Source organism: Hemiscyllium ocellatum, chromosome 8 (assembly GCF_020745735.1).
Source record: "Hemiscyllium ocellatum isolate sHemOce1 chromosome 8, sHemOce1.pat.X.cur, whole genome shotgun sequence".
NCBI lineage: Eukaryota > Metazoa > Chordata > Chondrichthyes > Orectolobiformes > Hemiscylliidae > Hemiscyllium > Hemiscyllium ocellatum.
In genome coordinates, this window is record NC_083408.1 from 117692540 (window position 1) to 117707779 (window position 15240).

Below are 15240 nucleotides of genomic sequence, written 5' to 3' on the forward strand. Positions count from 1 at the left end.
GGATAGATCTCATTCGGTCTTGGGGATTTGTCCACCTTAATAATCTCTTGCATATCCAACACCTCTTCCCTACTTATGTCAACGTGATCCAGACTAATCAAACTTCTATCTCTAATCTCAAGAGTCATCATGTTCCTCTCCTCAGTGAACACTGATGCAAAATAATCATTCAGAATCTCACCCATTCTCTCAGGTTCGGCACACAGCCTTCCTTCATTATCTTTTAGTGGACCAATCCTTTCTCTAGTTACCTGCTTGCTTCTTATATAAGGATAAAATACTTTGGGATTCTCCTTAATTCCGCTCGCTAAAGCTATCTCATGACCCCTTTTCGCCCACTTGATTCCTTGTTTAAGACTTGTTCTACTCTTCCGATATTCCTCCAGGGCCTGTTCTGTTCTTAGCTGTCTGGATCTTATGTATGCTTCCCTTTTCCTCTTGGCTATTCATACAATTTCTCCTGTCATCCACGGTTCACGAATCTTGCCCTTCCTATCCTTTGCCTTCAACGGGACGTGCCTATCCTGCACTGCTGTTAACCTATCTTTGAAAGCCTCCCACATCTCAAATGTGGACTTCCCTTCAAATAGCTGTCCAGTCCACATTTCCCAGCTCCTGCCTCATTTTGATATAATTGGCTTTGGCCCACATTAGTAGTCTTCCCCGAGGACCACTCCCTTCTTTAACTATGAGTATTCTAAAACTTACAGAATTGTGGTCACTGTTCCCAAAGAAATCCCCCACTGCAACTTCTACCACTTGTCCTGGTTCGTTCCCCAGTACCAGGTCCAATATGGCCCCTTCCCTCATCGGACTATTGACATACTGCTCTAGAAATCTCTCCTGGACGCTTCGTACAAATTCTACTCCATCCAGACCTCTGACGCTAAGTATATCCCAGTCAATGTTGGGAAAATTAAAATCTCCCATCACCACTACCCTAATGCCTCTACATCTACTCATAATCTGTTTATCTATTTGTTCTTTTACCTCACTGTTGGGAGGTCTGTAATACAGCCCCAACAATATAACTGCACCCTTCTTATTTCTCATCTCCACCCATAATGCCTCAATACCTACGACCGCCATAGAGTCCTCCTTTAGCACAGCCGTGATATTGTCCCTGACCAGCAATGCAACACCAGCCCCTCTTTTACTTCCCTCCCTGTCCTGTCTGAAGCGTCTATATCCTGGAACATTTAGTTGCCAATCATTATGCCCTTCCTTCAACCAAGTCTCTGTGATGGCAATAATGTCATACTCCCAGGCACCAATCCAAGCCCTAAGTTCATCTGCCTTATACACTATACTCCATGCATTAAAGTAGATGCATTTCAGGCTACCAGTTCTTTTTTGCCTACCTGCTCTCTGCCTATTCTTCCCTTTTATTAACACTATCTTCATAATTCTTACAGTCTCCAGTCTCCACCTGTTTTTTTAGAGATGTATAGCATGGAAACAGATCGTTCAGTCCAACCCTTCCACGCCGACCAGATATCCCAACCCAATCTAGCCCCACCTGTCAGCACCCGGCCCATATTCCTCCAAACCCTTCCTATTCATATACCCATCCAAATGCCTCTTAAATGTTGCAATTGTACCAGACTCCACCATTTCCTCTGGCAGCTCATTCCATACATGTGCCACCCTCTGTGTGAAAAAGTTGCCCCTTAGGTCTCTTTTATATCTTTTCCCTCTCACTCTAAACCTATGCCCTCTAGTTCTGGACTCCCCAACCCCAGGGAAAAGACTTTGTCTATTTACCCTATCCATGCCCCTCATAATTTTGTAAACCTCTATAAGGTCACCCCTCAGCCTCCGACTTTGTTCCCTATCTGATCTTCTTCTGTATGTAATCTCAAATTTGGAAGTATCGAAAGTGGTCTCCACTAGGTAGTCCAAATTTCTGGTGCAGTGTTCAAAAGACATCATGACCCCCTCATCAAACAGATCCCCTAAACAGGAGATATCCCAGGACGTCCAGGATTTGAATGTGGTGTCTGAGAGCCCCGGTTGAAAACCCCACTATAGGAGTATAACGGGAGGTTTTATGTGAATTACCCTCGTTTTGCTGCATTATCTTCCAGGCTTATGTTGTGTTTAATACGATAGGGTTTTTACAATGGTCCATAATGACTTTCATCTTATCTAAAAATAAGAGGTTAATAAGAGGACACTTTGCTTGAGAAGTCTCGATGTCCAGCCAGATTGATTGCGGGTCAGACGAGACCCAATTGGCTATGTGGCTTAAAAGAGAACTGCGTTGATACTTCCTAAAGTCTGAAAAATCCAGCCTTCCCCTTGCTTGTGGAAGCTGCAGCTTCTTTAACTTAATGAGGGGCCGTCAATAATTCCAGAAGAAAGAACCAAGCCAACCATATAATTTGTGCAATTCCAGCCACGGCAGCATCAATGGAAGCATTCTCATAGGGTATAAGAAACAGGGGAGGAAATTGGAAGCTCTCCCCAACGTTGAAGGTCCTGCCTTATCCTTTCCAGTAGATGCACAAAAGTGACCTTGTACAGCTGACCAAATACTGGGGTGATGAAACCACCTAAATATAAAAAACCCTCCAGAGACCACCAAAAGGGAAAATGAGATGTGTCCAATAAGTGGGACAGACTAACAAGACCAGCAATCGGCATGGCCTCCGATTTTGAGAAATTAAATTTGTAACCTGAGAATGCACTAAATAAATTAATAACTTGGATCAGGCGGGGCACGGACATCAAAGGATTACTAAGAAAAAGGAGAACATCATCTACATAAAGGGTAATTTTATGTTTACCCATGCCAACTCTTGGGGCTGTTGTATTAGAATCAGCCTGTATAGCATCCACTAGTGGCTCAATTATTAGCATGAATAGTAACGGTGAGAGAGGACATCCCTGACGGCAGCCCCTACCCACACTGAAGCTATCCGAGCCTAAACCATTGGGGATCACAGCTACTTTGGGGTCAGTATACAATGTTGAGACCCATTTAGCAAATACCTTTCCAACGCCAAACCTTTTCAGTGTATAGAACAGGTATGACCATTCAACCCTGTCAAATGCCTTCTCAGCATCCAACGAGACTACTATTCCCGGTATTCTTTTCTGAAGACAGACTTGAATCACATTCAAAACCGTTCTAATGTTATTAGATGATCTATGGCTCTTGGTAAACCCCGTCTGGTCCTCTTTTATGATATATGGCATTACTCTGTCCAGCCTCAATGCTAATGTTTTAGAAAGAATTTTAGAATCTACATTTAGCAAAGATATTGGTCTTTATGATGCGCAGTCTTCTGGGTCCTTTCCTTTTTGAGAATGAGAGAAATATTCACTTCTGTCAACGAAGGCGGGAGGCAGCCCTGACCATATGAGTGATTGTACATGTCCATGAGTGGACCAGCCAGATTCCTGTAAACTGTTTGTAGAATTCAACCTGAAATTCATCTAGACCAGGTGCTTTACCGCTCTGAAGCTGCTTGATTGCATCAAGTACTTCCTGGATTGTTAGGGGAGCATTCAGGATCGACACTGTTCTGGGGTTTAGTCCGGAAAGGCCAGGCTTTTAAAAAAGGACTTCATCTTCTTGGCTCTATCTTCACAATCCTGCGATTTATCCAAATCGAAGTAAAACTTTCTGAAGATTGTGTTGATCCTTTTATGATCGTGAGTCAAAGTATCAGCACTTTCCCTGATCGACGTGATAGCTTGAGGGACATTTTTTTGCTTTGCGAGAAACACTAGGTATCTATCAGGCTTATCGCCATATTCATGTAATCTTTGCTTTGCAAATAATATTTCCCTCTTTGCCGTTTGGGTAAGCGTGGTATTCAGGGCTATCCTAAAGGCTGTAATCCTTTGTAATTATGCAACAGAGGACCTATTGACGTACGCTGTCTCAGCTGCCTTTAAGCGAGCCTCAAGTAGATGCTGTTCTCCCTTTTGTTTTTTCTGGGTTTTTTCCGAGTATGAAATGATCAGACCCCGCGCATAAGCGTTAATGGTCTCCCACATCATCGACGGGTTACTAGCCATACGTGAATTAATTTCCAAAAAGGTTTTGAATTCTTGAGAGAAATATTTTACAAATTTACTATCCTTCATTAGGAAATAATCCATCCGCCAATGTCGGGGACCGTCTCATTTTTCCTAGTCTTGATTTCCATATACACTGCAGCATGATCAGAAATTATTATATTACCTATTTTGCAGGATAATATGGAATTCAAAAAGGTCGAGGGGGCAAAAAACACATCAATTCTAGTGTGACACTTATGTGGGTTCGAATAAAAAGAAAAATCTCTGCCATGCGAGTGGAGGCACATCCACACATGTACTAATCCTAGCTTTTTATTCAAATCCGCCAATTGGCTGGATCTGGGGAATATACCTGCAGTATATTGGGTATCCTGTCTATCTCCGGGTCCATAATGCAATTAAAATCTCCTCCTATAATTGTGTAACGAGCCCCGAAAGCCATCAGTTTGGAGAATGCTTCCATTATAAATTTGAAAGGATGTGTCGGGGGACAATACCGATTCAAAATCCCATATTCCTCCCCATTTATAAGGGCTTTAATCAGTATGTACTGTCCAGATTCATCTTTTATCTGACTTAAGATTTTGAAAGGGAGATTCTTCCGAATGAAAATGACTGACTACTCCTCTACTTTTTGAACTGAAAGATGAAAAGAAGGACTGATCAAATCCACCCTGTTGTAATTTCAAGGTGCTCTTTATCCAGTAAATGTGTCTCGTCTAAGAGAGCTATATCAACCTTTCTTTTTTGAGGTTTGATAGTATTTTCTTCCTTTTGATAGGCAAATTACTTCCCTTGACAATCCAGGTGCACCATTTAATCAAATGACTAACTGTGATCGTCTAGGCAAGTCCGAGACCCCCCAGGAAAGGAACCCTATCTAAAGCACCCCGAGCATAGACCATAGAAAATTCACAAAAATAGAGATTCTTTAATACACTCACGCCAATATAATAAAAAACTATTTCTAAATAAAAAAAACATCGTCCCTTTTGCATCTAGGGGGCATCACTTCCTATCCGAAAACCCATTGTATCCTCTCCTAACCAGTGCCCTGCCCTCAACCCAGGCACCCCATAATAAAATAGAAAAATTCAAGTGTACTATAAAGCTAAAGTTAACGGTGAGTACCCTACCCCCCCCCCCCCCCCCCCCCCACCCATACCAACACCTAGATACATTTAGTCACGATAATACCATGTATAAACATATAAAACTACAAAGTTCCAGTCTCAGCAGGTAATGACTAAGTATAATAACACAAAAAAATGGGGAAAAAGCCCCGCTCTAAAAGAAAGAAATAAGGTAGGACAAAGCAAACACCTCCCTTACCTCTCCTGATTCAACTAAACCGCCCGGCCTATAAAAAAAAGGAAATCGAATAGTGGAGAACAAATAAGCCCCCCTACCTTTACACCCCCCCCCAAGTCATGATATTAAACAGTAAAGGAAATAAGGGGGAAAAAAGGGGTAAACCGGGAGACAGGGGCAGAACACCATCATTAACCACACGGATTAAATCTTACAATCTATTTAAGAGAGTCCAAAAATTCCTTGGCCTTTTCTGGCAATCAGAAGTTATAGACGGATCCTTCGTGGTTAAAATGCAGCATTGCTGGGTAGTGCAAGGAGTACTGGATGTTTAAAGTCCCTTAGACGCTTCTTCGTTTCATTAAACGCCCTCCTCTTGCAGACCAAAGCTGGGGAAAAATCCTGAAACAGCATAATACCTAGATCCCTAATATGTCATGGCCTGGGTATCTTTCCCGAGGATTCTGGAGGCTTCCAGGAGCACTTGCATCTCTCTGTAACACTGAAGCCGGAACAGGACTGGGCGGGGGCGCTGGTCCGATCCGGGCCTGTGTATAGCAACCTGGTGGGCCCACTCTACCTGCACGTGGTCGGATCCAGCCCCCAGCTTCAACCTCTGGGGGAGCCACTGCTCCAAAAACGCTGCAAGCTGGCCTTCCTCTTCCTGTTCAGGAAGGCCCAGCAAACAAATATTTTTTCGACGACCCTGATTCTCGAGGTTGTCGATGTGATCTTCTAAGGCCTGCACTCAAAGTTCGAGAGTCCGGACCTGACCCACGGCCGATTGTGCAGCAGCTTCTGAGGTCGCGGCCTTTAGCTCCGCCCCTCCATCACGATGTTTAATTTTTTCAATATCTCGGTCGTGCTTTTGCAACTGAGAGCGACTCCCACCTGCTTCGGGACTCCTCTATAAAGATGTTGATCTTCTCTTCCAGCTTGGTAATTACAGCAACAAGGCTCACCACCGTAGGTAAGTCTCCTGGGGCGGCTGCAAGCACCTCTGCTGCAGCTGGGGAGGGTGGGGGAGGGGTTCCTGCCTGCTGCGAGCTGTAGACATTCTTTCCCTTAGCCATTTTAACAAAGCACCAAACTACTTAAGTTTTATGCAAAACAACTAACTATTGAATAAAAGTTATTTTAAATGGTTTGGCAGGTGTGGTGGAGGCGGGTAGCCCACTTTGCCTGAGTCTTGGGCAGATCACTACAGGCTTAGACTTGCAGGGTCGTCGCCATCTTGGATCTCCAAACTTGCATGTTGACTTTGAGAGAATCCAAGTCCCTTTGTGCTTCAGATTTCTGAAGCCTTTCCCCATTTAGAAAATAGATTACGCCTCTTCTTCTTATCAAAGCACATAAGCTTACACTTTTTCACATTGTATTTCACCTGCCACTTCTTTGCCCACTCTTCTAACTTGTCCAAGTCTTTCTGCAGTCTTCTGTGTCCACAACACTTCCTGTTCCTTCACTTGTCTTTGCGTATTCTGCGAACTTAGCAACAATACCCTTCATTTCTTTGTCCAGGTTATTAATGTATAAAGTGAATAGTTGCAAACCCAATACTGACCCCTGTGGAGCTCCACTAGTTACCCATTGCCATCCTAAGAAAGACCTCATTATCTCCATTCGCTGCCTCTGCCTGTCAGCCAAACTTCTATCCATGCCAGTGTCTTGCTCCTAACATCATGGACTGTTATCTTTCATAGCAGCCACATATGTGATACCTCGCCAAAAGCTTTCTGGAAATTCAAGTAGGTCACATCTGCTGGCTCTCCTTTACCTCCTCAAAGATTTGGCAAGCATGACTTCCCCTTGAGAAAGTGTGCTGACTCAGCCCTATTTTATTATGCACTTGCAAGTGCTCCACAATCTTATCCTTAATAATACACTCTCAAATCTTACTGTGACTGAGGTTTGGTTATAATTTCCCATCTTCCGCCTTCCTCCATTCTTAAATAGGGATGTTACATTTGCCATTTCCCAGTTCTCTGGGACCCTCCCTCACTCCAGTGATTTCTGAAAGATCGCCACTAGTGCCTCCACAATCTCCTCAGCTGTCTCCTCCAGGGGTGTAGCCCATCTGGTCGGTGATTTATCCAACTTCAAATCTTCCAGCTTCCTCAGCACCTTCTCCTTAGCAATAGCTACTACACTCCTTCTGTCTCCTGACTCATTTGAAGTTGTAGTAAGCTATTGTTGTCTTCCATTGTGAACACTGATGCAAAGTGCCTATTTAGTTCCTCTGTCATCGCCTTGTTCCCATTACTATTTCTCCAGCCTCATTTTCCAGGAGTGCAATTTCCAAACTTGCCTCCCTCTCTTACCTTTTATAAAACTTTTTATGGCAACTGGCTTCAGTGCTTTCGAGCTACTGAGAGAAGCAGGCCAATTGGGGATCCTGTACTTGATTGCTACCTCTGAGGTATTCTTGAATCCCATGTAAATAGACTGCCTAAAAAAAATTGGGCTTGTTCTCTTCTATTGTTACCAGACCCCAATCCCCTCCCCAGCACACTCTGGCTGCTCAGATGATTTGGGTAGAGAACTAAGGAGAATAAAATGTTGGAGAGATTTAGACTCTGCTTTGATTAATTTTTTCCATAATTGTGCTTGAGAAATATCATCTAGCCAATGCTAATTAATCGACCCCTCCCTGTTTCTCATGAAATAATTGTAGGATTTACTTTTCCATTACTGGGAGCCTTTGATATACATATATTAATCATTACCGTGAAAGCTTCCATTAACCTAGGACCCTTGCAGCCTTTTGGCGGAGAGAAATCTCTGATTTTCGCTAATCTTTCTGTGGGGAGGAATGATTGGGATGTTGGTTTTAAAATCAACACAAGTAAGGTTATTTTCCTTGATTGCAAAATCTACAACCAGGTGGCTGAAATTTAAAATAAAAGGGAATGCCAGGTCTAAGATGAGAATTTTATTCTTACTCAGTGTTCTGAAGGTTTGGAATTCTCTAACAGAGGGCTGTGGAGGCTCAGCCTTTGAACATGTTCAAGATGGAGATTGATAGATTTCTGATTCCCAGTAACATATTGGGTTTGGAGTGGGTAAAATCATTTGATGTGTTTGACCAGCTATGATTGTATTGAACAGCAGAGAAAGTTTGATGGGCTGAATGCCAATTCCTCTGCCATGGTAGAATTCAAACCTTTGTCTCTAAACTCATGTCTGTAGAACGGCACCTTGGGGGGTCCAGTGACAATCAGTAGTAAGTTTCTCGACTGTTTTTTTTGATGTGTGTGTCTATGAAGGTGGCAGAGCACATTGAGAGAATAATTTGCAAAGTTCAAGCAACTTTGGGCTTCATAAAGAGAGAAACTGAGTACAAAAACAGGGAGACTGTGTTGAGCCTTTGTGAAGTTGTGGTTAGGCCTGAATGAGAGCAGTAGGTCTGCTTCTAGTCCTGCACTTTAGACGTAGAGTTCTACAGCGTGTGTTGTGGAGAAAATGCAGAGAATCACCAGGAGACGCAGAGAGTTCTTCAAGAAGTAGGTCTTTTATTTGCAAACAAAAACTGTGACACTCAAAAAGCAGATTCTCGAATGTCCCCGAACCTCGGGGTCCGTGGATTTTTATATTTTTTTTAAATCATGTTTCTGTTAGCTTATCAGTATGTCCAACAATATTAATCGAAGTACCTCACTCTAGATTAGATTACTTACAGTGTGGAAACAGGCCATACGGCCCAACAAGTCCACACCGACCCGCCGAAGCGCAACCCACCCATACCCCTACATTTACCCCTTACCTAACACTACGGGCAATTTAACATGGCCAATTCACCTGACTCGCACATCTTTGGACTGTGGGAGGAAACCGGAGCACCCGGAGGAAACCCACGCAGACACGGGGAGAATGTGCAAACTCCACACAGTCAGTCGCCTGAGGTGGGAATTGAACCCAGGTCTCTGGCACTGTGAGGCAGCAGTGCTAACCACTGTGCCACCGTGCCGCCCTAAACGCTACACAATAAACCAGTGATGTTAGTTCCCATTATCTCTTTTGTTGTACATTCTACTTAATGTTATTCTAATGTCACACTAGATATTTAGTGTTAACTTTTGCAACTATGGTCTTTCATTCCAGACCCTACTTAATATTTTCCTAATGATATGGTTAGATATTTATTATCACCTCTGCTACAGTGATCTTCCATTCCAGGCTAACCTGTCATGATTAGATATTTAGCTATTCCATCTATAACAATAGTCTCCTGTCTCAAGCTGACTCTACTAATTAATAATTAGTAATGTCATGTCCCAAATATTTATGCTGAAAATGTGTTGCTGGAAAAGCGGTCAGGCAGCATCCAAGGATCAGGAGAATTGGCGTTTCGGGCATGAGCCCTTCTTCAGGAATGAGGAAAGTGTGTCCAGCAGGTTAAGATAAAAGGTAGGGAGGAGGGACTTGGGGGAGGGGCATTGGCAATGCGATAGGTGGAAGGAGGTCAAGGTGAGGGTGATAGGCCGGAGTGGGGGTGGGCGCGGAGAGGTCAGGAAGAAGATTGCAGGTTAGGAAGGTGGTGCTGAGTTCGAGGGTTGGGACTGAGACAAGGTGGGGGGAGGGGAAATGAGGAAACCCCAGGGCTTTGACCCAATGACAGTGAAGGAACTGTCTGCTACAGTTCTCAAGCAGCATGAGTATGTGAAAAAAGGGAATTTTATTATGTTTCGGAGCATGGCATGCTTTTGGCATAGTTGTCACAGGAGGTAACTGAAGCAGAGACTATTGTGTCTTTTCAGGGAAGACTAAATTACACTTGTAACTGAGCAACATGGTTGTGATGTTAGTTTTAAGTGACACCAGATATGAACCAGGGCAGTTTGAAAGACCAAATCACCTCTTTCTTTCCTGTAAAATCTCTGTTTCTGAGGACAAACTTAAAAGTATATGGAGAAAAGAGAGAAATGGAATTAGAATGGAGAGGTAATGTGATGGGTTGAATGGTGTTCTCCTCTGTTTATCCTAGGGTGTGGGGTGGAATGTTTAATGGAGAAAGTTTGCATTATTCTGAAATGAGTTTTCTTTTCTAGGGACCACCCATGCATACTGTGGACAGGCATCAATCGGCTGGTACCTACCTTGGTTTTCTATGCAGATGGTATTGTAACAAAGGACAGCACCTTACGCTTAATTGGAGGTATGTAGGATTACTGTGAAGTCGGGTTAATCAGACACTTGTCTGACCATTGCAGAGTGAGCTAAGCTGTCTTTCTCTGTAATTGGCAGAAGACTTCTCCAGAATAAGAACAGTAAGCTTAAAAGGCTCTTTCTGCCGTGTTTATGGATAGAGTATATATGTATGGAATTTTTGTTTCAGAAACTTTTAGTAGTTTCATTGTGCAGTGAGCTGATGTAATCTATCAGCACTTGATATTGTGAATATTATTATCTTTATCAAAATTCTTGGTTTAATTTTCATATGTATATTTCTTGGATATCATAAGCATTTCAAAATTAAAATCTGTTCTACTGTCAAAAGCTTTGAAAAAGTCTTTGAAAAAAAGAGCCCTTCACATTGATACTTGTATTCCCAAGTTTCAAAGCCTTCCCAGAAATCTCTCCATCTGTGGCTTTAGTCTCTTTGACCTCTTCCTTTTAATATTTTCTGCCTACTTTTTTCTCTGTCCCTACATTCCGTTGTATAGGATTCTGAGACCTGAGGAATACAAGAAGGTCCACGGCAGATGTCATTTCCCTGGCCCTACACTCATCCCTGGAACATCCAGATAGCAAGGATACTTACATCAGGCTCAAACTCATTAACTAGAGCTCTGCCTTCAACAGTATTATCCCAAGTAAACTCGTCTCCAAACTCTGAGACCTAGGTCTCTGTTCCACCCTCTGCAACTGAATCCTTGACTTCCTGACCCACAGACCACAATCAATGAGAATAGGCAACAGCACCTTCTCCATGACGATCCTCAACCCCAGTGTCCTGCAAGCTGTGTACTCAGCCCCTTCCCATACTCCCTGTACACCCATAATTGTGTGATCAAACTTCACCCTATCTCCATCTACAAGTTTACTGATGACACTACGGTTATCGGCCAGATCTAAAACAATAATGAGACAGAATACAGGAAAGAGAGAGTGCTTGGTGATGTGGTGTGAAAATAACAATCTTGACTTCAATGCCAGCAAAACAAGAGGTCCACCCATGTTCATGCAGTGGTCAAGAAATCACAGTAACCCCTCTACTTTCACGGAGGCTAAGGGAATTTGGCATGTCCGTAAAGACTCTTACCAATTGTTGCAGCTGCACCATAGAAAGCATTCTATCTGGATGCATCATCACTTGGTATTGCTGTGCCCAGGACTGTAAGAAACCACAGCCCAGTCCGTCACATAAACCAGACTTACATCGGCTGACTCCATCTACACTTCTTGCTGCCTCGGAAAGGCAGCCAACACAATCAAAGACTCCTCCTTCCCTGGTTATAATCTCTTCCAACCTCTTCTGTCAGGCAGAAGATACAAAAGCTTAAACACATGGACCAACAGATTCAAGAACAGCTTCTTCCCAGCTGTTGTTAGACTTCTGAATGGATCTCTCAAATTTTAAATTTAATTTTGATCTTGGTCTCTGTACACTTTCTCTGCAGCCGTAACATAGTATTCCTCGATCTGCTCCATTACCCCAATGCTTGCTCGCTTTCTCGCTCTCGGTCCCAGCGTGGTCTGGAGGAGAGGTTCTGGTGAAACCTGCTTTCGGAAGTGTATTGCTGAACTTCGGACTTTATTTTTCTAATTATTTTCCTAAGATCCTGTAGCTAGGTACCTTTGTACCTAAGATGGTGCTGTAAGTGACAACCATTTAAACTTTTAACTGCACTCCTATCAGTATACCTGACAATAAACGTCATTCTACAAGAAACCACACAATAGAAAAAAAGCATTCACCTACGTAGCCCATTTCCTCCAATCTGGAAGGTGATGAACAGTGGGAGCAGTGTTTGAACCCCGACTATTTGCAAAATATTCAATTAAATGTGTTACTTCTCAGCTTGCTTATGACATAAAACTCGCTGGGATTGTGAGTAGTATGGATATTGTGAAGAATCTTAAAGGCAATTTAGACAGGTTGAGTAAGTGTGCAGGAATCCACTTTGGTAGGAAAAACAAGAGAATGATTAAAGTTATGGTAAATTGAGAATGTAACTGAAAGCAAGCACACAGGTACAGAAGGCAAGCAGTAGGTTAGCCTTCAGTGCAAGAGGGTTTGAGCACAGGTGGAAGGAGACCTTGGTGCACCTTTACAGGGCCTTGCTGAGAGCACATCTGCATAATTATGTGCAGTTTTGATCTTGCCCAAGAAAGAATTTATTGGGAGTGCAGCAAAGGTTCACTAGATTTATTCTGGGATGGCAGATCTGTTTTATCATGAGAGTATTCACTGGAGTTTGGAATAATGAGAGGGGATCACATTGAAATTTTAACAATTCTGTCAGGGCTGTTCGGATTGGGACAATATTTCACTTGTGTACAGTTGCCCGTATGTTCCTGGCAAGGTCATCCAGAGCAAAGGTCATGGTCTCTTGATAGAGGGTTGGCCATTTTAGGGTTGAAATGAAGAGAAATTTCTTTACTAAGTGAATGGTGACTCTGGAATTCTTCATTGCATAAGTTTGTGGAGGCCAGGTCACTGAAGCTTCATTGCCTCCTATGATTAAACGCTGAGACTGAATTAGCATTAATTAATGCAGCCATATAACTGTATCAGAGCTAATTGATTGTGATGTATGCCTTTTCTTGTAGAACGCTACCACTTGGCGTACAAGATTGTGCGCACTGAGAGCAGGCTGGTACGTAGCATTCTGACGGTGCATGGCTTCCATGAGGTATGTTCACTTTGCTTTGTTATAAGATAATGTTTGTTAAGTTGAAGACCTATGGATGACTGTGTGATACAAAGACCAAAATGCTGAAATGCCAGGGTTTCAAAGGCTTAGTTGACAAGCTTCAGAATTTGTACAGAGCCCATAGTGTTTCAGTTGTGCTTCAAGAGCTCCAGCTAACTAGGAGAGGATGCGACATCAACTCAAGGGAAACTAATTTATTCACCTAATTCATACTATGCCTTCTTGGTGAGGGTTTAATAGGGGTTTTAGAGGAATCTTTGCTCTGTATCTAATTCCATGTCGTACCTGTCCTGGAAGTGTTTTTTCAATCACTCCATGAGATGTCCATGCATCACTGGTTGGGCCAACATTTTATTGCTCAGCTCTAGTTGCCTTTGAAAAGGTTGTGGCGAGCTGCCTTCTTGTGCCTCGATGGTGGAGGGAGTAATGTTTGTGGTGCCAATCAAGTGGATTGTTTTGTCTTGAATGGTGTCAAATCTCATAAATGTTGTTGGACCAATAGACCATAAAAATAGGAATAGTACAGACACAAATACTACAGACAAGCTTTTCCTTTCATGAAGTCAGGCTGATTCCATTTGGTTAGATTGTGAATTCCTAAGGTGTTGCTATTAATTCCTTAATAATTGATTCCAATGTTTTTCCAACAGTACACATTAGGCTAATCAGTCTATAGTTACTCACGTTTTGCCTCACATTGGCAAAATATGAAAAAATCTGCATTTTTTGAGCTGTGCTCATCCAGGAGAGTGTGGAGTATTCCATTACAGTCCTGGCTTGTGTCTTGTCTAAAATGGATCTAAGGGGCAACTTTTTCACGCAGAGGGTGGTGTGTGTATGGAATGAGCTGCTAGAGGATGTGGTGGAGGCTGGTACAATTGCAACATTTAAAAGGCATCTGGCTGGGTATATGAATAGGAAGGGTTTGGAGGGATATGAGCCAAGTGCTGGCAGGTGGGACTAGATTAGGGTAGGTTATCTGGTCGACATGGACAAGTTGGACCATGCTGTATATCTCTATAACTCTATGACTCTTGTCAGTGGACAGGCTTTGGGCAGTCAGGAGATGATTTACTCACTGCAGGATTTCTAGCCTCTGAGCTGTGCTTGCAGCCACAGTATCTGTATGGCAAGTCCAGTTCAGTTCTGGACAATAGTATCCCCAGGTTGTGATGGTGGTGGATTTTGTTTTGGTGACACTCTCTTCGGTCCAAGGAGTCCATGCCGAGCATATTCCCAAACCAAGCTAGACCCACCTGCCTGCACATGGCCCCTGTCCCTCCAAGCATTTCTTATTCATTTACTTATCTAAATGTCTTTTTAAAAATTGTAACTGTATCCGCATCCACCAGTTCCTCTGGAAGTTCATACGACACATGAACCACACTCTCTTTTTAAAAAAAAAGCCACTCATGTCTGTTTTAAATCTTTCTCCTCTCACCTTAAAAATACGCTTCCCGGTATTGAAAAACCCTACCTAGGGAAAAGATACCTGCCATTATCCTTACCTATACCTCTTTTTATTTTATAATCCTTTATACGGTCAGCTGTCAACCTTCTTTTCCAGTGAAAAAAGTCCAAGCCTATTCCCCCCTCTCCTTATAACTCAAACTCTCCACTCCCAGTAACGTCTCATGAATTTCTTCTGAACCCTCTCCAGCTTCCTATAACTGGAACCTATATACTGGACATAGTACACCAGAAGATACCTCACCAACATCCTGTACAACCTCAACATGACTCCCCAGCACCTATATTCAAAGGTCTGAGTAATGAAGGCAAGCGTGCTAAGCACTTTCTTAGGCTTCCTATCTTTTTGTGATGCAAACGTCAAAGAATTATGTACCTGCATCCCTCGGTCTCTGGTCTACAACACTGCCCAAAGCCCTCTTTTTAATTGTATAAGTCTTGTCTCTGTTTGTTTTACCAAAATACAATACCTAGAGTTTATCCAATATAAACTCCATCTGCCACTCCTCAGCCCATTGACCCAATTGATCAAGATCTGTTTCTAATCTTA

General features: G+C 42.8%; 1 protein-coding gene across 4 annotated transcripts in view; it reads left to right on the forward strand.

The window, feature by feature from the left end:
- The window catches only part of ttll5 (tubulin tyrosine ligase-like family, member 5), a 386423-nt gene that overhangs the window by 18246 nt on the left and 352937 nt on the right, over positions 1–15240 (forward strand). For all 4 annotated transcript variants that reach the window (XM_060829527.1, XM_060829530.1, XM_060829531.1 and 1 more), the window contains exons 3-4: positions 10392–10498; positions 13117–13199. In XM_060829527.1, the coding sequence (XP_060685510.1) occupies positions 10392–10498; positions 13117–13199 (190 nt within the window). The remainder of the gene's footprint in view (positions 1–10391; positions 10499–13116; positions 13200–15240) is intronic.